General features: G+C 43.3%; 1 protein-coding gene across 1 annotated transcript; it reads left to right on the top strand.

Annotated features, from left to right (window-relative positions):
* Positions 1–21,802: 21,802 nt before the first annotated feature.
* On the top strand, positions 21,803–22,384 carry MSGN1 (mesogenin 1). The gene has a single exon (XM_058550687.1). It carries the CDS (start codon positions 21,803–21,805, stop codon positions 22,382–22,384), a length of 582 nt encoding a protein of 193 aa, XP_058406670.1.
* The last annotated feature ends 4,765 nt before the right edge of the window (positions 22,385–27,149 follow it).

Raw genomic sequence — 27,149 nt, 5'->3', positions numbered from 1 at the left:
GGGGCCGGCCCTTACTGAATTCTTAAGGTGGATTCAGTTCTGAGCTAGGCATGGGGCAGAGAACACAGGAATAATATCTGGTTACTCTCTTCAAAATGTTTTTATCTTAATTGTGATACCAGACTCATTTGTTCTTGAGACAATAAATAATGCAACTAAGTGCTGGGTGAAGGGAGTGGCATCAGAGAGCATCAGAACACAGAAGAGAGTAGTCAGAGAGGACCCAGGTGGTCCTCAGAGTCTTCCTAGAGGTGGGTGACTTGATAGGAGGCTTGAATGGCTGATGCAATTTAGAGGGGGCAGGGGGAAGACTATCAGATTCTTGGAAAGACTTAGAGGTAAGTGAGTTTATTCAGGAGTCTCATAACTGACAGGTGTTTTAGGGCATTCCAGGCTGGAGACATTTGTTAGATTCTTTTGTCTTGAAAAAAACCCACTCACTCATTACATACAAGTATAATTTCAGGAGAAACCAAGGCCAGCAAGAGAACAGGAAAGGAGGAAAGGGAGTGAGGTTTCGTGTTTCCGACTTATGGTAGTGGTGATGGGGTGCGGGAGTTTGTGCCAGATGATTACCCTTGAAGGTCTACTCTGTAGGATTCACTTAGAATTCCATACTTTCTCTAGAAATAAATCTCCAACAGCAGACTCATAAGAGGAGGCCACCTCTTTGGGGCAAGTGGTAGGGCAAAGCTGCTCTGCGGCATCATATATGCCCAGGTATGGAGCTGCACAGAGCCCTGGCCACTCTCAGAGACCATCCAAGAGGTTCTCAAAAGGCCGTAGCTGTCCTTCATGAGGCCTGCCCCTCAGAGGGGACTCCTCCACCTTCAATCATGGCTCCCAATGAAGTATAGTTAAGGACATCCCTGAGAACTAAGTCATCAGCTAGTGAAGATGACTTATTATGCTCAGAATTAACATCCATCTATCCATCCAGTTACCCATTTATTCATTCAATAAGCACGTACCCTATGCCAAGTACTGTGCAAATTGCAGGGTCGTAGTAAGAGTTAGACAGTTTCCTTGAGGAGCTCATGGTCTATCCACAAGGAAAACCATATGCTATTAGTGTCTTAACTCTCTCCTCATGCTTCCAGGTCTGAGTTGAATGAAAACATTTATCGCATATCTAGGCTTAGCCACAAAATCACACCCAACCAAACCAAACCCTCCATGAGGGCAAGGACCATGCTTAACTTTTTTTTCTCTCAGGCTCTTCCCAGAAAGGCGATAATGGAAGATTTGGTCCCAACAGGGTCACAGACAAGGGATTTGCATTTTAAAGTTTGACATATATTTATGGGCCTTTTGATCTCCTTTCTCCACTCTACCCACTCCCCCACTCCAAGCCTTGCCTGCCTCCTCCTCCCCTGCCCCTCAATTCTCTACATTGTACCAGGTACAAACTTGAGAAATGATGGCTCCGGGTCCAGAGGTTTCTAGGATATGTGCCCCAGTGTGCAGTTCTCACAGATATATTGCTCCTATTTATACAATACCAGCTATATATCAAGTACTTTGCTTAATTCCTAATTCCCACAATCTCCCTGTAGCTTTCATTATTTACCTTTTTTTTGTTAAGAGAGGAGGAAAACGAGGCTCAGAGAGGTTAAATAACCTGCCCCCAATCACTGATAAGAAGTAATGCAGACAGAATTAAAACCCAGGTCCGCATGTCTCCAAACTTATGGCGTTTTCATTAAGCCGGGCTGCCTCCAGCCGACAAGCCTGCTTATTGTAGGCTACTTAGCAAAGATCCTTCTTGGAAAAGATTATCCTGCATTCCAGTTTTCTTGCTGGTGTTATTCTGGGAATAGCCCAATAAACGTCACAATTTGATTTACTCAGGACAAACTTGCAGCTGTCTCTTCCTTTGCAGCTCTTCTTGGGCTCTGAGTCTTTCTTTTCCTTCTCCTCATCTTTCACACAGACCGCTGAGGCCTGACAGCTGCATGCCTCGGTTTGGAATTGTCATCTGCAGCCCCATAGGATTTGCTGAACAGAGCTGCTATCTCACCCCAAGAAAGAAAGCTTCTCTGCAACCCAAATATAGCTATTCCCTGACCTTGGAAACAAGACCCTTGCATTCTTGCAGCTGGAGGGGATCCTAAAAACCATCTAGGAAACAGAGGTTCAGAGAATGACTTGTACCAAGCAGCTGGCACCTGATTTATTAGAATACTGTGTATTCGCTATGTTAAAAGTGAAAGATAAAGGAAACAAATCACACTAACACCTCCGTGTGCAAGGTGCTTTGTTTTACTTAATCTTCATTACAACCCAGTGAGACACAATTCATTATTATCCTCGTGTTACAGATGAGCCCTAGCTCACAGAAGTTCTACAGTGAGTAACTAGGGACCAGGATCTGAACTCGAAAGCCTGTAGATGGCACAGACCCTTCCTTTCCCACAGCTTGTGGTGGGGTGTGATGAAAAGCGTGCACACTTTCCTGGCTGAGCTGACTGGCCTCTGCAATTTGTGCTTGTGCTGAAGAGCAAAGAGCCGACAGAATGAAGAGATGAAGGTGATCATTTTGTGGATTTATTGAGGTCAAATCTGTAATCTAAAATCATCTGGCATTCACCAAGAACCTGAGTAGTATTTTGACCAAAAGGTAAAAAAAAAATTTGACCTCCCCTGAGAAATAAGGTCTACCTGCCTATCTGCAGCCTCTCCTCAAACATTCTGAGACTGTCTGTTACAAGTCAGAAGATTCTGCAAGTTCCTTTCCTCCTTGGAAAATCCATCCCCCACCCTCAAAGAGGGAGGCTTAGAAGTGCCAAATGGGGAGCCATAAGCAGGTCTTTGCTGGTGCTGCGTCTTCCTGTTGAGGATGAGAGATCAGGTTCACAGCTCAAGCCGCAGCTTCCCCACCTCCACTCCCCATCCCACCTCCAATCCAGAGAGGGAATGCTCCTTCCCTTCCCCCACTACCCTTCCTTGTAAAAGCTCTGGATTGTGCTGAGCTGGATTGTGTCAGATTCGGAGTTTGAGGCATCTTTTCTGCTCTCTCCAGGTAGACCCCAACCTCAGGGCAGAGACTATTGGGAAGGTTCCTCTCCAGGAAGAATGGCTACAGAAGCAGAAATCTCCCCTCCTGAGCACCCAGCGTAGATTCTGGTGTGGACTGGGATGCTCCTAAGAAAGCTCTTTTCTGAATCATTCCCTGTCAACCATGCAGCTGTGGGTCCCCGTGTTCAGAACAACAGGGGTAGGAGATGATGCTCGTCCAACGGCTTCAAATCTTACCCAGCAAGTCCTGGCTCAACCCCAATTGTTCTTAAGGTGCAACTCACAACGTGTTTCTAGCAAGATATTTTTCTTGACCATCCATCCATACTAACCTCATTCTCCCCAGAAATACCCACATATTACTATCAGGAGAATAGACTGTTATTGGTGGCATTTGAGTTGTGCCTTGAGAGATACTTTTGATTTCGATACCTAAGGAAACTTTTCTACATCTTGATATCACCCATTCTGGAGCAAATAATTGACCTGCTAATGACAGTGTTACTAAAGATCCCAGCTTGGCATCATTTTGCTAGCTTGTCAGTGATGGCATTTTCTCTTTTTAGAAAGCACTCATCATTGTTATCATCAATCCTTGCAGTAGCTCCTAGCCCTTCTTGAGTTATGGAAACCTTTAAATCTCTGTGAAATCTATAGATCTCCTTACCAGTAAATATACATGGGCACATAGACGACTATTGTTACGTATTGTATTTGACATCCCGAAGCCCATTCGTGACCTCTATCACACTGTGGACCTCTGTTCTAGAGAGTGAGCACCTTAATATGGGGACACAGTACTTGGGAAATGTGTGTTGCAAGTTAAATGAATTAGTTAATCTGGAAGTGAGTTTGTGAGAGCAAAGCTGGCTTGTGATACCCTGTGAAGGAGGTAGTTGCTCTTCTGGCCCAGTAAAAATGGCATTGAGTAACACTGTGCACAGCTCAAAGGGAGCCCCCGAGGCTGCACTCAGGCAGAAATGAGAGAGGGTAGGATAAATGAGACTGACCAGCATTGACAAGGGAAATGCTTTATGACAGCATGTACCAGATGAGGTGCCAGGTAAGTAACCCTGGGTATTACAAACTCTAGACCAATCATTCTCAAATTCAACCTTCTGAGGACTCATCTGAAAGGTCTGTTATAAAAACAAATTGTTGGACCCCACCCCCATAGATTCTGAGTTGGGTAGTCTTTGGGTCACACTTAGAGAAACACTGCTGGAGGTCAGAGAGGGATGTGGGGGGCTGGAGAAAGAAAAGAAGGAAAATGATGGCATTGGGGGGTCACAGATCCATTCACCTTAGCACAGTCAGAAAAACAAATCTCTCTCTCCCTCTCCCCCTTCTCTCCCTTATTCTCTCATTCTATCTTCCTCCTTTAAATCCACTGTGGCTATAAAGAACTTTTGAAAGTATAAAGAGTTTTTGCTCACTGTCCAGAGTGATCAAATATTAACCTGCAGAGATTTTTCTTTTTCTTTTCTGGAATCACTACTCTGGCAGAGGTTGAGGCAGGCAGGAGCCACTTAAGTACCTTAGTTGGCACCTGAGATGAGGACAAGCCCATGGAGCCCTCCCGTTCTGCTCCCACAGTGGGGAAACTGGCAGACCTGCCCTAGACGTGAGTTCTGTATTTCAGGTGATCCTCCTCAAAGAACATATAATAAGAACAGAAGATCCCGAGGCTGTGTCGAGCAGTGGATTATGGGAAGCCGTCTGAGACGGGCCTCTCAGAAACAAAAAGATGACCATTTGCACCTGGCATTTCCAAAGGCAGTTTCTTAGACGGGGATACATGAGCTGTGGGAGGACCACCCATGTTGCTTTGTGAAACGTGGATGTCTGGGCCTTACATCCATGAATTCTGGCTCAGAAGCTTTGGGGTGAGCCCAGGAACCTACACTCTTTTAAAACTACCAGGTAATTCAGATGGGCAATCAGATTTGGAAATCCTAGGAGGACTCTAGCACCTTAAAATCTGTGGTCCTCCAACTGGCTGAGGTCAAAAATTCCCATCCTAGATCTGGGTGTGGGCCTTTTCCCTGCGATCCTATTTCAAGACCCAGTTCTGTTGTCACTTTTTTCAGGAAATCTTCCCGGGTTGTCCAACTGAAATTTATTTCTCCCTTCTCTCCTCCTATAGTACATTTTCAGTGTCTTTATAACACTTTATAGCATGACCCCTCTCCTCATATGATATTTATGCACTAGCACTGTATAGTGGAAATATAATGCCAGTCATATATATAATCTTTAATTTTCTAGTAGTCATATTTTTAAAAATAATGGAAATAAACAGGTGAAATTAATTTTGATAATATATTTGATTTAACCAGTATATCCAAAATGTTATCATTTTAACAGGTAATCAGTGTAAAAATCATCAATGAGATATTTTACATTTTTTCATCATACCAAGCATTTGAAATCTGGTGTGTATTGTACACTTACAGCACATCTCAGCTTTGACGGGCTACATTTCAAGTGCTCGATAGCCACATGTGGCCAGCGGAGACAACCTTGGGTAGACAGTTCTGGTTCTCTGAGGGCAAGTCTGTGACTTTTGTCACTGGGTCTTCAGATAGAGCCACTCCCTGGGCCCAGTGTAGGTGCTTAGAAAGTATTTGAGTCAATCCAAATGCAAATTCCTCTCTGAGAGTATCCTTTGGCATTTTTTTTGTTTGGTTGTATGTTTTAAGGCGTTATCTCCCTATCTGTTAAATCTGTGCACAGAACATATTATATGAGAAACTGGGCTAGACTCAGATGAAGGAGGTGTGAAAATTGGTGGGAGAAATATCAACAATCTAAGCATGCAGATGACACCATCTTACTAGCAGAAAGCAGCAATGACTTGAAATGACTTCTGACAAAAGTGAAAGAAGAAAATACCAAAGCAGGACCGCATTTGAACATGAAGACGACGAAAATCATGACTACAGAAGAACTACACAACTTTAACATAGACAATGAAGACGTTGGAATTGTTAAAGATTTTGTTTAGCTTGGTTGAGTCATCAATTTAAATGGAGACTGCAGCCAAGGAATCAAGAGAAGACTGAGAATTGGCAGCAATGAAAGAATTAGAAAAGATAATCAAGTGTAAGGAAGTGTCATTAGAGACCAAGGCCATTATCCACACCCTTTTATTCCCAATTACTATGTAGGGGTGTGACAGCTGAAAGGAAGAAGGCTGACAGGAAAAAAACTGATTGATTTGAAATGTGGTGTTGGAGGGGAGCTCTACAGATACCCTGGACTGCCAGGAAGACGAACATGTGGGTCCTAGAGCAAATTAGTCCTGAACTATTGCTGGAGGCAAAAATAAGACTCTCCTGCTCTGGGCACATCATGAGAAGCCAGGATTCTTTGGAAAAGACAACAATGCTGGGAAAAGTAGAAGGCAGCAAGAAAAGAGGAAGACCAAATATGAGATGGATTGACTCCATAAAGGAAGCCATAGGCATGAGTCTACAGAAGCTATGTAGGGATGCTGAGGACAGGACATTGTGGACATCATTCATTCATAGGGTCGCCAGGAGTCGAAATTGACTTGACGGCACATAACACACATGTTTTAAGGCACAGTATCTCTGGAGATGAGTGGATGACAGGTACACCAGTATTAAGGAAGGGGGAAGCAATTCAGAGCAGGTTTCATTTGAGAGGGGTGGGGGTTGGAAGAAACCCAGAGGTACAGGGCATTCATTAAAGGGAGGAGAAAAGGCAGTGGAGCCCAAGGAGAGATACTAGAATAACTTCTCCATCCTACACTGTGGGATCAGACATAATAGACACCAGGCAATGGTGGCCCTGAACCACGTGTTCAGCCTCATTTGTGCAGGTTACTTTGAGCTGCCTGAAGAATACCGCCTGCCAAAGGATGTGATTGGGGTGTAACATGATCAGTTAAGTTTATAAAAAAAGAGCGGCAGCAAGAATGTGCTCCCAGCAAAGATTTCTTCTGAAAACAGGTTAAGCCAGTCATACCCTGGCCACAGGCTTCCCAAAAGAGTTCCCTGGCTTACCTCATAATTCATGTATAGTTGATTCAGTTAAGAAAAGGGGCTATCACTTTTGTCAAAAAAGAATTGCCTCCAAGGCAGTACCCACAGACATATGATGATAGCTTTCCAGGAAATAGATATCTCCTGAGGAAGTTAGAGTTCAAGCCCCTTTCCCTAGGTCATCTGAGGTCAAATAATCAATGTATAGAGGTACCGGAGTTTGAAATTTCCCAAGCTGGTTGTCACTAGCAGTGTAATAAGTTTCAACTAGGCCCTTAAGGAGCGCCAAACCTTGGGGTGGACCATATTGTCCTCAGATGAGGCTCAGGATATGGTAGCAGGAGCCCAGCCTCTAGAGAGGAACACTCCATTCTCCAAATGCCAGCCCATCCGTGTATTTGGAACATCCATTATAGTAGAAGTCTTAATTTGTATCCTTTCCAAAAGGAATTTTTGGTGGTTTATGCAAAGCATTGTAACAAATGGTTAAAACCTTGGACCACTAATCTGTGACCTTGAACAAGTTACTTAACCTCTTTTAGCCACGGGTTCTTCGTTGTGAAATATGGGAAGTAACAGTCCCTACCTCCCGGGATTGTGTGAGATAAAGTACTAATCAAAATGCATGGAAAGTGCTCCATAAAAGTTTATAATGATTTGAAAATTAAACCCAACATAGAACAGGAAAGTACAAAAGTGAGCTTAAAAGAGTAGAGAAATAGTTATTTTCAAACAAGTGGGCACTGAATACATATCATTGCACAGTAAGTGATGGGCAGCTGGGGGTAACTAAAAGAAAGGAAGCCTCTCCTTTTAGTCCCTAGCCTATAGTCTAGGTGAGTGGTCTATAGTGTCGGAGGAAAACCTTGTGTTAGCCTGTGCAGCAGCACCTGCTTGAAGCGCAATAGAGGCCACCAAGGGGTTGACTGGTAGTGAGAGTATACCAGAAAGAACAATTAGGATTTGGGTGGGCAGTAAGATGGCACCACTCACCCTAGGCAGAAAACCTATACTAGCCAAGGCATAGCAATGGGGGAAGTAGACTGTCTTCCAAGGAGAGTGAGAAGAGAAAGTCCAGACTGGAGGAAAGGGAAAGGTGGGGAAGGAATAGGAAGCTTTGGTGACAAGTGTCGGGGGAAGAGGGAGAATCTCCCTCTGCCCTTTCCCTTAAGGTTCTTCTGGCTGGCCAAATAATCAACAAGACAGGTTAGCAGGAGAAAATAATACCAAGTTTAATAACATGTATACATGGGAGAAAGCAGGGACACTGCGTTTCTCAACACAATAGCAGAAATTCTCGTCTTAAATATCATTTTCAGCCAATGACAAAGGAGGATTTTGGGGGTGGGGGAGTCAATTGCAGGAGATTACCACTAAAGCACAGTAAACAAGAGTAAGGTTTATTATACAGCCCCAAGGCCTCATCTTCCACATTGATAAGTTACTAGAAATGAGCTCACCCCCCCTTTTTCTCAATACCTTTACAAATGGAGACTTCCCTTGTAAATGATTGTCTGACAACTCCTCGCAGGGCCATCCAAAGAATGTGGCCAGAGAGACAGGACTCCCGATAAGATGGGCTTGTTGGTGCCTTTTCTATTGTAACCTCTATCCTAAATTATCTTTTATAGCAGTCATGATAATAACCCCTTCCTAAAACAGATTTTATTGGTTTTAAATTCTTTAGGCAGTTTGGGAGGGGAAACTCAAATATTTTTCCTGAGCTCTCTGAGTCCTTATTGTCTTCAGCTCGAAATAATCCGCATACCAGAGTGGTGCTTCCTGGGGCAGCTTGCCCTGAGCACCATCACAAGTAAGATGGGTAATAAGAATACTGAAAGAGAAAACAGACTAAGGGCTCATCACAGTCCCTACAGCATCAGAAAAAGATGCTAAGATCCATGAGATGGCAACAGCTTGTATTGTGGAGAGGAGGGGGAAATTTATCTCCAATATCATTGTCTTCCTTAACATAGACACTCCTAGGGCTTGCCAGCTCTGCCAAGAACATTCTTCTGCCGTGCATATCACAAATGTTGATGACTGAAAAGTTTGTGACTCTCTCAAAGACTCTGCTTAAGTATGTCCAGGAAAAGCTAGTTTAGGACACTTGCCTTCTGTCTGCCTGGCTTTCTCTCTTGTTCTTGCCAAACCTGGTCTTCCTATAAGGAATAATGAGATTATCTCTTGAGAACATTTTGAGCTATGAGAAGGGAGAACACGGGGCACATACATACAGGCACAGTTTTTTTCACAGGATTCCATTTCCTCTCTTCTCTTTGAATCCATCTCCTGGTAACAGCCGTCTGGCTCCCTAAAGCCAGCAACAGCTGCAATAATGAGCCCACCATTTGAGCCTGTGAATGACACAGGCTCAGCCCTGAGATGCAGCTGTTCTTTAAAGCCTGATGTCTCGGCCATCCCCCAGGTCTGGACAACAAAGAGAGCCACTCAATAACCCCCCACGTTTCCAGATTTCACATGGGTGTTCCCTTTTTCCTTTTACCAGCGGTGCAGTCTTTTCATTCTGCAACTTATTGGTAGTTTTACCATAGGCAAGCGCAGAAAGTCACTCTAAACTTTAGTTTCCTCAACTCTCCGAGGGAGATGATAAGATTTCCCACCTCATAAGGTTGTTGTAAAGCCCCAAAGATATAATAGATATGAAAATCTTTTACAGACTATGAGGCAATATTCCCGTATTAGTTATGATTAAGGTCCTTGTTCCTGAGTTTAAGAAGTGAAAAAAATACAGAACGATCCAGGTGAATGCAATAAACTTCTGCATAGGGCTGTCCACATAAGTGGTCTCTGAGGAGAAGAGGAGGCACAGAGGGTTTCTGGAGAAGACTTAGAGGGACTGGTAGGATCTAAGAGCTTAAGGGAAAGGGAGGGATATTTTGGGGAGGGATACAGCCAGGCAAAGGCTGAGGAAAGAAAATGTGGTCTTGGGACAGTGCAGAGCCACCCTGCAATGGGGCAGAGAATGTGCCTGAGGACCAGGGGAACGTAAAGTTGGAAGGGTCAGGATGGGCCAGATCACAGATAGCCTTAAATGACAGGCAGATAAATTATCAGGAGAGGTTTTAATAGCATCATAACATCAAGGAGTTACAAAGGCCTAGATGTCATCCAGTCTTGTTCCCTGCCTCCTGTGGTTTATCTCTATTTAACAACCTAGAAAAGGGGCTGGCAGTGGACGTGCTCTTGGCTTCCTCATGCCAGGCTCAGTAGCTCTTGGACCCCTGGAGCTCTTCTGTCTGTCCAAGTCAGCAGTTCCCAACTTCACTGTTTATTGAAAAAAGAGATTACCCTGCCCCAGCCTAGATTTACCAAATCAGAATCTCCAGGACAGGGGCCTGGGAATCTGCCTTTGGAAAATAATTCTTCCTCTCTCCCCAGGCGATTCTTGTCATCATGGAAGTGTGGGAACGTGCGCATGTGAATTACATGCCATGCATGCTGAATGCAGAGCTCCAACAAAACTCAGCAACCCTTATCCACCTACTTGTCAATGTCCTATTATCTTTACAGGGGTGCTTCCTCCTGATCACCTTCCTTCCCTCTCTCCTTCCTTCCCTCCTTCCTCCCTCCCCCCCTTCCTCCCTCCCTTCCCTCCCCTTCTTCCTCCCTCCCTTCCCTCCCTTTCTTCCTCCCTCCCTTCCCTCCCCACCTACCTTCCTTCCTTCCTTCCTTCTTTCTCTCTCTCTCTTTTTCTCTCTCTCTCTCTTTCTCTCTCTCTCCTTCTTTATTTCCTTCCTTCCTTCTTCTCTTTGTCTATTCTTTCTTTATTTTTAAGTAAATCTACTACCCAGATGCTTTGATTCAACTTGAGGGCAACTATGATTCCTGAGTTCTTTTTCCTTTATACGTGGACCTACTCAGGGCATCCTTGCCTAGTCATTGCTTTGAAAATTCTAATTTTAAAATTAATAGCTTTTTAAAATTTGTTAAATACTAACAACTATAAAGAATAATAGCAGCTACCAATGATTGAGTGCTTACTATGTCCGAGGTCAGGTATCATGAAATTTCTTTACATGTATTAATCTTCACAACAATTCTGTGAAGCAGGTACTGTTATTATCCCCATATTATAAATAGAGAAACTGAGACACAGAGAGATTAAGTTACCTGCTAATGATCACATGATTACAAAAGTAGAGGGGTCAAGGTTTGAACCTAGGAACCTGGCTGCAGAGTCTATGCTTCTAGCCATGACACTAGACTACCCCTTAAGAAGAAAGTAAGAAGAATGAAGAAAAATACTCTCAATTCCTATTACCAGAAATAACCACTCTTAAGCATTTAGTCATTTTTCTAAGAAAACAATTTAATTTTATCAAAGTATGAATTTTCTATATCCTGCTTAAAATTCTAATATTAGATTATATTTTCTATATTATATGTTATTCATAAATATTATTTTTATCCACTATATACTATTCCATCATATGGAGAGGACATCATTTATGTAGTCACTCCTTTGTTATTAGATATTGAGGTTGTTTCTAATGTTTTACTATCATAATACTATGATAACTATTCTTATTCATAAATATTTGACTGCCACTTTGTTTTGTTCTGTAGAATAAAGTTCATGTGTCAAATGCACTTTAAATCAATGTGTGCATCCAGTTTTAAATCTAAAATGCATTCTAGAGATGTTAAATTTTTAAAAAAAATCTGGCCAGTTTACCATCCCACAAGCAGTGTGTGGGAGGGACCATTTCCTCACCCTCTTGCCAACTTTGCCAATTTGGGACGTGAAAAATGGCCTCTCCTTGTTGTTTCCATTTACATGTCTTTGATTGCTAGTGAGGTGAACATTTCTTCTCTCTTTATTAGCCACTTGTATTTCTTCTTTTGTGAGCTGTTTATTCATGCCCTTGTTCATTTCCCTGATGGCAACTGGTGTTTTTCTTATCTGTATGAGTGCTTATTGCAATAACCTTTTGACTCTCATAGTTGTGAGAAATATTTTCCCAAGTTTGTTCTTTGCCTTGTATCTGCCTTTTAGGTGTCAATTAACTTGCAAATGTGGATATCTGAATTAAAAATGGTCCAATGTAGAGGCTGGAGTTCTGAAAATAAGCAGGCTTATTATGCAGATAGCCTAACTAAAAACATTTTTAGTATTCATTTTAATACCAGGAATTTCAGCATCTTAATTACTGGCGCTGGAGAGGAATAAAGAAGTAACATTGCACTTTTCTGTGCTTCAGTCTGGTAAAAACAGAGGGAAATACCTAAGGAATGGCCTCGGTGCAAATTGCTTTCAACATTTTTGACATGGGTATTAAAATGCCACCGCAAATACCAGTGGTAATAAAGAATCCAACTTAAAAGGGGGAGTAGGTGTAAATGTGACACATGAGATTTTTTTGAATCTTGCCAGCCAGTTGCTGAAGAATCAGTGGTGAAGCTCTACAAGCTGACTCCCCGCCCTCGTCTGTGGGGAGAACCCGGGTTATTTGGGGCTAAATGTTGACATGAGATTTTTGAAGCAAGACGAACTGCTCATACTCCCTTGCAGTCAGAATAATCAACACATCCTGCCCTCCTGCTCTTAAGGGAGAATTAGCTTCCACTTCCCCTATTTATTACTCTCTTCCCCGCTCTGATGTTTCTCCGCCCCACACGCTGCTGCCTTCTGCTCTCTGCTACCCTCCTGCCTTCCACCTAACGGCCCTTTTTGTGCCGACGTGGGGACTGGAGGTTTTATTCCCAAATGAGGATATTTAGTCGTATTTTCAAAAAAGAAAGAGGTTTATATTCTGATCAGAAACTGTAGGGACCCTGCAGGGATGTGGCTGCTTGGGAATGGATTCTTGTTGGAGAAAGCCACACTGCCTTGGCTGCCGTCTACAGTCATTCGGCGAAGACTGACATTCACCTGGCTGTGGAGTGGGTTGATGAGTTAGGAGCTTGAGCTCAGGTCCTCAAAGTGCTTGAGGAGAAAGGAAGTCTGACAGATGATTCGGAGGGAGGATGCTGCTCTTTCTCATGACGTCGCTTAGCAAAGGGGATGGAGAGAAACATAATTTGAGGTCAGGAAACCCTCCTCAGGAATGGCTTGAGAAGTCCACAGGGTTTCCTCTTTCTGTTTTAAAGGATTTCTACAGTTTAGCATATTTATCTTCTGTCTCTCTTCTCTCTTCTGAAGTAAGCCAAATTATTTCATTTCTGCTTTTTCAGCTATTTCATCCTGGTTAAATCCTCAGCCTGTGAAAATCATCTATTTGCACTTTGCACGATGCTTTACCATTTATTTTTAACAGGATTAAAACCAAAATATTACTCTTTGACTTTACAATGAGCCTCAAACTCAAATCAGGAGAGCCAAAAACGTTTATTACTTCCTTAGTTCGTAGTGAGAATAATGGCAGCGACGTGCAAGTCATTCTCGGAAGAACCACACAGCGGCTTTGCTAAAACTCTCACAAGCTCAAGAACACAGGAGCTCTATGTCAGTAACCAAGTAGGAAATTGCTACTTTTATTTCTCTCCTAGCTCATGGACACAGGAAGATATCACATTGCACTTAGGTGTTTTCTTTTAATACATGCACACACACACACATGCCATACTCCTTTTACCCTGCAAGAGTTATCTATTTTTTTTGTTGAGTGTTAGTTGGGTACCAAGATTGTGTGATGGGTTGAAAGAGTCCAGGTTTTTAACTTAGTCCTAACTGCATTGAAACACTGCCTCTATCTCTTGCCTATCAGGATGGCCAGGGGCCATCAGGCCAGGGGCTAGTTTGGCCAATGGAGTTTTGTGTGGCTGTGGCTGAGAAAAGGGACTGTGGGGTATACAAAGGTCAGGGGAGGTATAGACCCCAAAAGCCAAAGACAGCAAATGAAACCAGGGTACACTGAGTGTCTGCGTGATAAGCACAGAGCCGGAGGCAGTGAGGGCAAGAACTGGCTGCATTAGGGCAGTTGGCTCTGGGTGTGTCAACCGCAGAGGTGTTGGGTGAGGCAGTGGCCTTGAAAGGAGAAGCTGTGTCCATTGACCTTGGGCGAGGTCCTTAGCATCTGAGTTTTGCTTCCTCTCTTGCAAAATGAGGATGATGCCTACTTGACTGGATTGTATTGAGGATTACACGAGATGATGTACGGAAGGCTCTCATTTTTAGCACCTAGCAAATATACAAAGATACGTACTCAAAAAAAGGAAGGTGTTACTACTGTTATTATTGATATTAATACATAAAAGCATTTTATTTATGAAAGAATAAGATATTCTTTCTAAAATTTTCAATTATAGGAAAATATGCCTAAATATCAAACTTACCTATTGTCTGATAAAGATAATTGTGTGGCCTAAAGCCTGGGAAAGTGCTAGAAACTGGTGGGGGAGACAGATGCCATCTATTCTGGAACTGCAAACCCAAAGTTGTGAAACAGCTGCAAACCTTACAACATGCAACAAGAGCTGCTTCCAAAGCCCTCCCTCACCTCTGTCCCTCCCTCATGATACAGAATCCCTGGCGCCTGGTGCTCTGGAGTCTGACCGCCTGGGTTTAGATCTTGGCTCCTCCGTTTTTTAATCTTGTGATTTTGGGCAACTCTTTCAACTTCTCTAAGCCTCAGTTTTTTCTTACGTAAAATGGGAACAAAAATAGTACTTTCTTTGAAGGATTTTTGTAAGATTTAAATGGAATAAATCATACAAAGCATTTAGTGCTAAATAAGTTTATTATTGTTGTTATCATTACTGGAATAACTGTGGGTATGGCCAAGAAAGGAGGAGTTTTTTCAGGTCACACACACAAACGCACACACGGCACTCCCTTTGGACTATAAGAATTAGGCCTGTCCACTAACCTGGGCAGAAAAGAGTTACACGGGTACTTATCTAGTCTAACCATCTAATTTAGGAATATGGACAGAAAGTCTAAACCTACTACATCTTTTTAGCCCCTCCAGTGCCTAGGACACTGGGCCAATCTCAGGGGCTCTGTATACACTGGCTACATGATTGAATGGTACCAATCAATCAGTCTACCTGTATTTACTGAGTTGTAGTTCAGGCTTGAGTTCTGGCTTCAAGAGTACTACAGGGACAATCATGCTGGTGCCTCCCACTGTTCTCAGTTGTTTTAGCTGGTGGTTAAAAGCCTGGACCCAAGGCAGCCTGCCTAGGTTCTAATCCTGGGGCTCCCAGTCATTAGGTGTGGGGTCTTGGGGGCAAGTTACTTAACCCCTCTGTCCCTCAATTTCTTATTAGTAAACGGGATTGGCAATGATAATAGCACCTATTTCGGAGGGTTGTTGCAAGGATTAATGTGAGATAATCTATGCTAAGCACTAGAATAATATCTGATGCAGGCTTGGCCTCTAGGCATGTTCGACCCAAACATGTTCTCCACAAGCAGCTGGAGTGATGGCACCAGTGCTCTGCTGGCAAATCCCGTCTCTGCTGAAACCTCATCGTGATGACTAGAAGCTCCTTGTCATCTACAAGATCAAGTCCAAGTGCTTATCCTTACGGTCAAAGCTTTCCTCTCCAGCTTCAGGCTCCACTTGACCCTCTGGGAACATGGAACTGTTAGTAGTTTCTTGCACCAATTCATGCTATATCTAACCTTCAAGGAAGGCCTGGAATGCTTGCCCCCAACTCTTCACTTTGCTAAAAAAGCTCTGCTTTTAAAGGAACATCTTTTTAAGGAACCATAGGAGTGTTACTTAAAAAGCAATGCTGTAGAAGTCACGCCTTTCAGAAAGCCCTCCAGATTCTTTTTCATGTCCTCGTCTGTGTGTAAGTATTGATAAGATTTGACCCAAGTTTAGTCTGCCTCCAATGGCTCTCCTCTTGACGCTCATATCACTTTCTATCCATCCACCAGTGTTTGGACAGCCAGTGAAGCACCGAAAGTGCTAAGATTGCAATGGGGACATATTATAGAGGGCTCCCAGGGGTGTCACATCCAGTCATGCAGGTGTGCCCTATGGTTGAATTTATCATAGCACTTATACATTGTTTTACAAGTATTTTTACTTCTGTATCTCTGCCCTCAATACTCTAAGCAACATGAAGAAAAAAGCTTTTTAATTTAACTTTTTGTCCTCAGCACCCAGCAGAGTGCTTGACAGGCAGCATGTACCAAATAAAAACCCATAAGCTAATGGATGATAGCTCCTTGCACCGTGCTAAGCCCTAGCAAAATAATCATCCACACCTTCGAGGAACTTGCAACATAATTGGGGAAGTAAGTCAGGCTTTTGTGAATAGATAATTAGAATATCAGGCAGTAAATACTAGTGTTAAATGATGAGGTCAAAGCTATGGACTGTCAATCAGAGAAGGCAGAAATTCTGAGGGCTGAGGCAGTCAGGGAAGGCTTCTTAGAGGAGGTGGGATTTGAACAACCCTTGCATCTTACAGACGTTCCCACTGATTACATTACATGGATGGGAGGGAGTGTACATAGTGGAAGGAGCCTGGGACTTGGCATTCATGCAGACTTAGGTGCATCCTGCCTTTTCTATCTTCTTGCTGTGTTTGCTGGGTCCTTTCTGAACACAGGTTTCCTCATCTTTAGAGTGTGGATTATAACCTCTACCATATAGAGTTGCTGTGAAAATTAAGATGAACTAATGAATCTAAAAAAGACCAGTTTGATTCTCAGCACATGGCAGGAATCCCACAGAGTAGCTCTCATTTTAATTAGACTCCAGGATTAGATTTCTCAGGTTACTGACCAGATTCTTATCTATTGAGGGCCTTTCTGCAGCATCATGAGAGGTTGAAGTCCACTTGAGTCCTCCTTCTGCCTTGAGCAAATGGCCGACAGGAACTGTCTCACGTCGTACAGGGATCAGGAGGTCGTAAGAGAAATAGACTCTCCATCTTGATGTTTCTCGAATGTCTGATGATAGCACTATTTCTCATGAGATAGGCTTTAAAAAAGCCATCTTGCATGCTGATTTACTTGGTGTTATGTAGCGTGGCAATATTGCCAGGTTTGGAGTGGATAATTTCATCAGTGAAAGTAGTTATTTTTGTTAATTTTGGGAATATTATAACATGTTCCTATAGCCCTTTACACTTCCCAAGGTCAAGCTTCAGTTTTAAATCTTTTTAGCCTCCTAGCAATGTGGTATGTAGGATGATCTTAACTTTCACACGAGGAAACCGACATCCACAAAGGTTGAATGACTCCTTCAATGTTCCATAGTAAAGTAGGACTAGGATTCGGGTGCCCTGGGTCACAGTTCCAAACTTCTGGGCTAAGTTTAAAGTCCTCTTTGGCAGTGGTTACCAAGGATGGGGTAGTGGTGGGGGTGGTCCACCGCAGCAAGGAGTAATCATTTTGTCATCGTCATTGTTTAGAACTGGAACTATGCAGTAGAAGTAAAACATAGACCAACTTTTCATCAGCTGTATCACTGTTTTTAAATTACCTGGAGGCAATGCATCCCTTTATTGACTGCGCTGCAGGCTGATGGCTCCCACCACCCACCCTGGGTAGCCAGTGCTCTTTGGTAAAGAACTCTATCTAAACTGGTTTCATTAAAAAAAAAAACAAGGTTTCATTTGAAGGAGGGAATTTTGATTTCTAAGCAGAGGTGACTTGAGGCCAAAGAAAATGAGAAAGACGTATTTGTGGCTACATGTAATGTGAGTCTAACTTCTCTTGACTCTAGGAATCAAGAATTTACTGAGCACAGTTTAATACTTACAGCAATGTTAGTTACCATAATTAAAGCTTACAATGTGTAGACCTGGCAAAAGCGTGTTCTCTGGGAGGTGAGTATTAGTATTTCAATTGTACAGACAAAGCTGAAGCTAAGAGAGAGTCGTTAACACGTGCAAGATCACACTTACTCCGTGGCCAGTGTAGGATTAGTCCGACTCCAGTGGCTGCATTCTTGCCACTACTACCACTTTCTATCTGCCCACCAACGTCTGAACAGCCACTAAAGTACTGAAAACGCTAATATTGCAAAGGAGACCCATCACAGAGGGCTCCCAGGGCCGCCGTTTTTGGAGGTTGAGCCTTGCATAAATGTGCCTGGCCAAGGAGGTCAGGGGTGCTGAAAGAAGCCCAAGCAAGGCATTTTTCTAATTTGCACAGAGGTGCCTTATGGGCAGGCGGTGAGATGAGACCACTGGTAGTTTCAGGTTCCAGCATCGAAGCAGCCTGTTGCCTTCTGTTTCCTGTTGATTCTTTGAGCACTACTTGTCAATTTCCTGAAAGTGGCTCTGCCTGAATAAAGCTTCCTGGCCCTTAGGTCCAGCGTTTACAATCACTGCTGGCTAGTGCGAAATGGCCGGTGGTCCATGCCTCTGTCATGACTGTTATCGGGGACATGACTGGCATTCCCACAGAAGCTCATCACTGTGAAAATTAGACACCAGATCACTTATTAATCTGTGTGGCCAATCCTGGGTCCTCCTCAGTGGGTACAGCTACAATGAAAAGATTACCATGAAGGCCTGGAATTTGAGCCAAGACAATCTGTACCTCTATGTTACTCTTTGGGAAACAGGACCAGGAAATTTTGCAAGGCCTCTCAGGAGTATGCCTCAGAGTTGGGGACTTCTTTTCAATTTGTAACAATCATAGTCACAATAGCTTATGAATGTTTTTTGAGTGAATGATGTTTAAGTATATATTAAAATATTTATCCCAATAACTCAGTAATGTGACAACTATGTAGTCTGATGGATATGAATGCTTATCTATTACTTAATCTGATTTGGTTTCCAGGAAGGAAAAATGACAGATCTGGGGGCAGGCAACTTTGTCTTTTCTGTTCCCATCTCTGCCACAGCTTGTTGGTTTGACATCGAGCAAGTCATTGCCATCTCTAGAATGCAGATAAAAGGATGGACTTAATGGTCTCGAAGTCCCTGCATGCTAGGGTGGTGGGTGCTTTTTTAACCAAGCAAGTTCACACAGAAACATCTTTCATTGCATTTTACTGCTGGACGGGGGTTTCATGATCCTTCGGACCATACTCCTTATTTTACAATATTATTCATAAAGAAGACAGGACAGATAATATTATCCTCCTTTTACAAATTAAAATACTAAGACCCTGAGGGGGTGAATCACTTGCTCTAAAGGGAGTGAACTCTGGCTTATCTTTCCACTGCACTCCACACTGAACTGGGTTTTATTGGGTCCAGCCTAGGCTTGTCCAGTTTTCTGCTGCCTCGTTCTCAATGCAGATAGAAGAACACCTAGCTAGTGTGTGCCCCACTATAGGCCTTCAAATGCTAATGGTGTTATCCTGTCCTGCACTTCCATTTTCCACAGACAGAGCATAGAATACTTCACGGAGACAAACAGGGTAAATGCAAGTCTGGTTCTCACCAGAGGGAGAGTACACTGATGCACGTGGAAACCAGGAGGTTTTCCTTGTTCCAAGAACAGGTTTTCTGGGGCCAGCAATGCTGGGTGCTTGGGGTCAGGGGTGGTGGAGTCAGAGCACAGTAAGTTGTTCTGATACTGTGAGCTTGACCATGAACAGACAGTAACAACAAGAGCAAAACCTATATTTATCAAGTGTCTACAATGACCAAGGATTGGACAGATACTGTTCCATGTAGGAAATGAAATTTCAGAAAATAGAAGTTTAAGAAATTAGCAATTTTAGAAAGAAGCTATAGAAAGGAAAAAAAGAGTTATGGAGTCTGAGAGCAGAAGGAATATTACATGGAAAACGGTGAAGTTTAGACTATAAGGACGAGAAGCCTACTATGACAGGGGCCACCACAGCCACCTCAGGTCTACTGAGAGTCCCCTTCTCTTTGAGTCACATTCAAGTCACCTGACTCTACCACAACCAACTGAAATAGAGAAAATAGGTTTTTGTGTGTGTGTGTGTGAGGAACATCAGCCCTGAGCTAACATCTGATGCCAATCCTCCTCTTTCTTTTCTGAGGAAGATTGGCCCTGAGCTAACGTCCGTGCTCATATTCCTCTACTTTATATGGGACGCCGCCACTGCATGGCTCGACAAGCAGTGCATCGGGGCGCGACCAGGATCCGAACGGGCAAACCCCAAGCCGCCACAGCAGAGCACACGCACTTAACCGCTTGCACCACCGGGCCGACCCCAGGATTTTGTTTTTTTTAAAGGTGGGCTTTGGGGTCTCAAAAGGATCTTGGTTCAACCAATTCCAAGTGGCTCTACCACTTCCTACCAGGGAAATATTAACCAAGTCTCTTAACGTCTTAGAGCCTCAGTTTTTTCATCTGTAAAATGGATTTTTTAAAAAATAAAGGTTAGTTACAATATATGTAAAGTTCCTTGAATTGTATCAGCAGATTCTAGGCTTCTCAACAAGAGTTGAAGGAAGAGAAAGAGAAGAGAGGAAAGGAGGAGAAATCATTTATGGCATTTATTATGTTTCATTAATGTTATTAGTCTTCAAGATATGGCTTAGGGTCCTTTCATAAATGGCAAAATTAAGAGCATTCTTCTACAGGTTAACTGCTTGAGCTTTTTATTCCCAGAGCCTAGCTAATTAAAAAATACCATAAATGTTCTAATTAGAGCATTGATATTTCTTTTCAATAATTGCAAAGGTACTTAAATAACCATGTTAAAGGACACATTAATATTACTCTGAAATGTAACTCACTGTGATTCTGATGTTAATACTAATTTGTAGAATTAGTTATATGGAGAATAAGTTCCGTTCATGGGACAAATGGGGAATCTGAGACCCCTTTTCCAAAACACAGGGTCTATCTCTCTCTCAGAGCATGTAGGAAGTGAAGCAAACTAGCAGGACCATCTAACTTAACACATTCAGCGGCATTTGGAGCAACGGTGGGGAAAACAGGCTCCCTAGTTAATTTCACACTTCCTCTATACATTTCAAAAACCGAGGTGTGACTCTGCAGCTGGATTTTAAAAAGACCTTCAGAAGGCTAAATGCCAGGTATTCTGCAAACTCCCTGCCTTAAAGGAGCTTTCTGTTTCCTGATGTCTGTTTGCTGTGGGGAATCCCAGTCTGCTCCGTTAAAGCAAGGGCTTTAAACTTCTTGAAGGCTATTCTCTGCTCATTAAGGCTCTGGGTTTACTGGAGATACTGGTCTTTGTCATTCTGAGTGTAGGTGTGTTGGAGGCAGCTCTCTGCGAAACCCAGGGAGATTTGCTAAAGAGAAAGGAAAGAAGGAAACTGGCATCCACTGTGTGCCTCTCGTGTACCCTCCTCCCAAGAGCCCTATGAAGTAAGAGCCATCATTGTCTGCGTTTGACATACAAGGGAATCCAAGCTCAGAGGGGTTACCTTGTCCCTAGGGCTCGCTGCTTCTCCAATAGTACACCCCATCTGCTCTGAAATATCTGGGAGGTCTTGGCAGAGGGGGATGGAGGCCCTCTGGGACACTCGGCTACTCTCCGCCAGGCCCTCGGCTGCCACCTCCTTGCCGCAGATTGCCCCTGGTTTGTTTTCTTTGGCTCTCTCATTAATGAGTTCCACAGGACAATGCTAAGTCTAGTTATGCAGCCTTAATTGGTTTAGTTACAACAAGATAATTCCTTTTTTCTTCTCTTGGAGGCCTTTCTGTTTAAAGACATTTTAGCTGGAAGATGCTAATTATCAATGAGGAGAAAGTGACACCTGAAGAGTTCATTTTCCATCTTGGTCCTTGGTTTCTCCTTTGAACTCTCTCTCCCCAGCCCTCTTTCCCACTTCATCACTTCTCCCCCACCATCATAAAAGAGAACTCTGTCCTGGCTGGGCGGCAGAACTTTCCTTCTCACTTGCCAGGGAGCTATTCTCTCTGCAGCTGGCTTGCAGGCATGGATAACCTGCATGAGACCTTCCTCAGCCTTGAAGATGGCTTGGGCTCCTCTGACAGCCCTGGCCTGCTCTCCTCTTGGAACTGGAAAAACAGGACAGGGCCCTTTGAATTGAACCAGGCCTCTCCCGCTCAGAGCCTCTCTCCGGCCCCATCACTGGAGTCCTACTCTTCTTCTCCTTGTCCAGCCGTGGTTGGGCTACCCTGTGGGCGTGGAGATGCCAACAATGGGGGCAGCGATGGTTGCAGCAGCCTTGGTGCTGGTGGCCTGGTGGAGGTGGACTACAATATGTTAGCTTTCCAGCCTGCCTATCTGCAGGGCGCTGGTGGCCCCAAGGCCCAGAAGGGGACCAAAGTTAGGATGTCTGTCCAGCGGAGACGGAAGGCCAGCGAGAGGGAGAAGCTCCGGATGAGGACCTTGGCAGATGCCCTGCACACCCTCCGGAATTACCTGCCACCAGTCTACAGCCAGAGGGGCCAGCCGCTCACCAAGATCCAGACGCTGAAGTACACCATCAAGTACATCGGAGAACTCACAGACCTCCTCAACAGCGGGAGGGAGCCTCGGCCCCAGAGTGCTTGAGCTCTGCCCCAGGAACTCGACTGGGCCAGCTCCTTGGACGGGGGCAGAGGAGCTTTAAAGACCTGGACTAGCCTTGGAATAACAGCACATGATGATTTTTGTATAGTTAGCCTGGTGACGTTGTCTGAAAAGTTCTAAGAGAATTCCCACTGGACTTGCTGGAACTGCCAGACGAGCTGGTACGTTTGCTTCCAGTTTTCCCACCATTTCTCAGGAGACTCACCCTTTGCAAAGAGACAGATTATTCTGCCCTTCTCTGTCTGTTCAAGGTATTTAAAAGGGCTAATGATTTTCAATGCAGTTTTTCAATAACGTAGAATTGTGTAATTAATCTTCTCTCACCGTTGTGGTGTTGGGAGCTTTCTGTTCCTATCTAAACCTATGTTTTGTACAGGATCCAGTATGACACCTGGATTCTTATTTAGAAAGATTTTTAAGTAAAGGGCTATAGAGCTCTTGTTTTATTTTTTCTGTATGCTTGTCTGTGTGTGTGTGAATGAAGTAATGCCTTTACTTGTGCAAGAACCAAAATCACTTAAATGCAGAAAGACTTAGTGTCATGGTAAACAGAAAGTCACAGACAGACAGGCTAAATTAAGACAGATTGAAGAGTCTAAAGGCCAGCGCCTCCTCTCTTAAGGCAATAAAAAGAAGGCTATATCAGCTGAGTGTATGGAATAAGGGGATAGAAGGACGAGGAAGGGGAGGAGTCCTCAGCAACATGGGATGAGCCTGAGCAGGGCTGGGATGGATGGCGGGGGCTCCCTGTGCCAGGCCTGGTCTGAACATGGCCTCATTGGATCCCTTCACTTACTCATTGCTCAAGCGAAGAGATTCATTCAAAAAGGAGACTATTTTAATTCCATAGACAAGTCAGGATTAGAACTCACATCTATTTTTAACCCCTCCAAAGGTATTTATTTCTTCACCCACAATATCTTCCCCTCCTGTCCAGTTCCCAAATCACCCTACATGCATCCATACACACACACACACACACCCTCTTCACTGTACCTTGTCTTAGGGTGGGTGACTGACTGTAGCACCCTCAGCTTGGCTAATTTGATGGCACATGGCATCAAACAGGGGGCTGAATTAAGGAGGTTCTCAAAAGCTAGCAGGCATTTTTAAGGCTACATTTTTCTCCCTCTGATTATTAACCATTTGTATTTATTTTTCAATGAATTGTCTGTTCATTACTCTGTCACTTTTTTTTCCTATTGGTGATTTTTCTTCTTTTTAGGGACAAATTACAAAGGCAGTAGATGTGTTCACAATTTAATGTATAACTTCTCCACATTTTTCCCTTGCTGATATCAACATATACAAATAAATATAGGCAAATATACATTTTTAAAGAATGTCTTTATGCGAATTGCTTTTTCTTTTTTTACTTAACAATATATAGTAGAAGTCCTTCCAAGTTAACACAAATAAATCTGTGATGTAAGTACTATTATTACTTTGATTTTATTGATAAGGAAATTGAAGCACAGACTTGCCCTGAGTCACACATGTGAAAATTGTAGTGGAAAGCAAAGCGGAGGTTCAAACAATGTTCCATAGCACAGGTTGCATAGTTTGTTTAATGAATCACCTTTTGAATGATATTCAGGTTGTTTTCAGTTTTTTATTACAAAAAATGCTATAACAAACATCACACACAACTAGCTTTATCCATTGATATTGTCGTTAGCCTGAAAAATTCCCCAAAATGAGATTCTGGATCAGCGTGTATGCACATTTTAAATTTAAATAAATACTATTAGATGACTTTTATAAAAGTTTGTAGTTATTTACACTTGCCCTAACATCCTGTGACAGAACCAGCTGCCCTACGTTGCCAATGGATATTATCAATCTTCTGAATTTTTTAATGGATAAAAAATGGTTATGCCATTGTTGTGTTAATTTTAATTTCCCTATGTACCATTTGAGATGGCGCATCATTTTTTATTTTATGTGACTGTTGTTCATTTTGGTTCTTCTGTAACTTGTCAGTTTATATTCTTTGCCATTTTTCTATTGAGTTATTTATCTTCTTGTGAATAATTTGGGAGACTTCTTTGTAATTATATCTGTTGAAAATATTTCCTCCTAATCTATCATTTTCTTATAATCTTTTTTCATGGTGTCTTATATTTATGATTTTGATGACATCTTTTGCTCTTTGAAGATTTGCATTTTGATATGATCAAATCTCTCCTTTTTTAATTTTATGGCTTATGTGTCTCTTCCTTCCCTTTGCTTATTTTTTCTCAGTTCCAAGGCTATCCAAATGTTCTGATTTTCTTCAAATATTTTTATAATTATTTATATATGAATCTTCAATATACCTGCAATTTGTTTTTGTCAATAGTGTCTAGAAGGAATCTAACTTTATTTCTGATTAGTGTTTTTATAACTGAAGAATAAGTATATCTTGTCATCAAGGGCTGGTGAGTGATGGTGGGGCACACTTGCTAAAATGTCATTCTATGTACGCAAACCTTCATCAACTCCTCATATATTTGCTGTTGGTGTTTTAGAGAAGAAACTAGAAGATGTTGGACAATATCAAGATTTTCTCCAAGGAGCTCTACCCTGTGCATGTATGGGTTTTCATGTGAGAGTGTATGTGTGTGCATAAGTGTATGTATTTGTTCCTGTGTGTGTGTGTTGTGTTTCATATGTTGGGGGAGAAGGATTAGAGAGGATAGTAATATGGGGAGGGGGGTGTCCAGCCTTTGATTAGATTTTAGATCAGTTGTTATTTTCCTTGCCATTTCTAAAAGAATGGGACCCAAACGCACTTGGCTTTTGACTTTTTAAGCACAAGCATTAAGAATGGTGTAGAAATAGCTTGGGTAATTTTGGTTGCACTGGGGACCAAAGACCATGGATGGGTTAGGAGGTCTTGTCTTCACTTTCAAGAAGTCCTGGAAAGCCACAGACTCACCTCCTACCTGGGCTTGCCCTCTGGACTCCTAAGGTACCCACTGGACGGGAGGCATCTGGAAACGAGGAGAAGGTGACAGCTTCCTGGGAGGAGGCCTCTGGCCCGGGCCTTGTCTCACAGATGCTGCAGAGCTCAGCACAGCTCAGTCCTCCCCAGACTGCTGTGGGTAGCTCCAGCCCTGTCCAGGAGAGGTGGTCGTACATCATTTAACTGCCGCTGCAGTCCCCAGTGAGGTTGCCTCCGTCGTGGGGAGGATAGCTGGAACAGGTCTCTGATTCCTCTAGGGAGCATTTAAAAGCAGTTGCCTGGGCAAAGCTCAAGAACAGGAATGAGATATTTCTCGTGCTTGGATAGGGAACCACAGTTCACACGTGTCTAGTATGTTGTGGTCAGAATCTTCATATTTTTTATTTTCTGTAATTCTCCTAACAACCCCAGGTGGTGGGCATTATCAGTTCCACTTTGAGGATAAGGAAACAAAGGTTTAGGACGACTAAGCAGTGTGAAGCTACGCGATAGCTGGTGGCACGTGGTTGACTAGTTAGCTAGTGAGTTCAGCTCTAACTGCAAAGCTCCATCCCCTTCCATCGAATCGAATCGTGCTGACATCTCTTCCAGGTCCTCTGAGGACACGGCATGCACTGGGCTGGGCAGTAGGAGAGCTTCCTGGCAAACGCTCACTCCTGGGGCTTCTCGACCATTTCTCTGCTTCCCCATCTCTGGGACCCTCATTTCTTTCACCATCTGAAGCATTTCAGAAGGGGCCATTCATCTTGTCCTCTAAATTATTTCCCTTTGAACTTCTGCCTCCACCCCAAACATTTCCAGAAATTCCTTTCACTTCCGTACTGGCGCCTAGACTCCTTCTTAATCCACAGAGGAAACCTGACTTCTGCTCATTTGTGTTCAATAAAGTGTTCCACAATTCACACCAGGCTGAGGTTTCTTTGTTCTTTTTGTGGTTTCTGCCACATTAGCTAATTGGGAGAGAGGCCAGAGCAGGGGTGGGAGAGGGCCTCTGCAAACTGACAAGTCCACAGAATTACCCTTATGTTAAGATATTTTTTTAAAACAACAGCAAAAGAAGGTGCATATGTAAATGAGTTTTGGCGTTGTTGCTTTTGAGGTCCTGTTACAATGGCTTAATATGTTCTGTGCCTGCACTGAGGTGTCATTTGATGCCCGTACAGTACCCAAACACGCTCCAGGCTGCAGGAAGGAGCCTGGGCCTGGGCCTTGACCCTGCGGGCTCAGCTCACGCTGGCTTGCTGGCGACAGAGCTTGGCACACTCCTCTTGTTCTCCTGCTGGGAAGCCGAGAAGGCCTTTATCTTACAAACGAAATATTAAAACTGAAGCAATGCCTCTTAGAGCACCTGGAAGGACTTGATCTTGATATTTTGGTTCCAGAAAGTCCCTTGAACTCTGAGGAGAAAGAATGCAAAAAAAGGTCCCAGGAACCTGGGGAAAAAGGACAATTATTTGTTTGTCTCTTGAGTTTGGGAACTAATGACCCTCCCTTTCTTAGCAGAGTCTCCCGTTAAGTTCTTCCTCACATAAACTGTATTGACTTCCATTTCTCTTCATTAAGTTCAGTGGGGGGATGGGACAGTGCTGCAGGTCACAGGGACCTGTAGGAGAGAGGGAGGTTTAGAAAGCACCACCAGGGGCTGTTCCCAGGCAAGTCAACACAGTTCAGATTTGTCATCTGAGGTGTCAGGCTCAGGGCCACCGGCTCTGTATACTTTTTCTCCTTTAATCTTGACGGCTAACAGTAGGAGATAGCTATTACTGGCCCATTTTACAAATAAAGAAAATAACCTTGCCC

This window comes from Diceros bicornis, chromosome 12 (assembly GCF_020826845.1).
Source record: "Diceros bicornis minor isolate mBicDic1 chromosome 12, mDicBic1.mat.cur, whole genome shotgun sequence".
NCBI lineage: Eukaryota > Metazoa > Chordata > Mammalia > Perissodactyla > Rhinocerotidae > Diceros > Diceros bicornis.
Note: the sequence above shows the minus strand (reverse complement) of the source record. Positions and strands in the feature narration are given on the sequence as shown.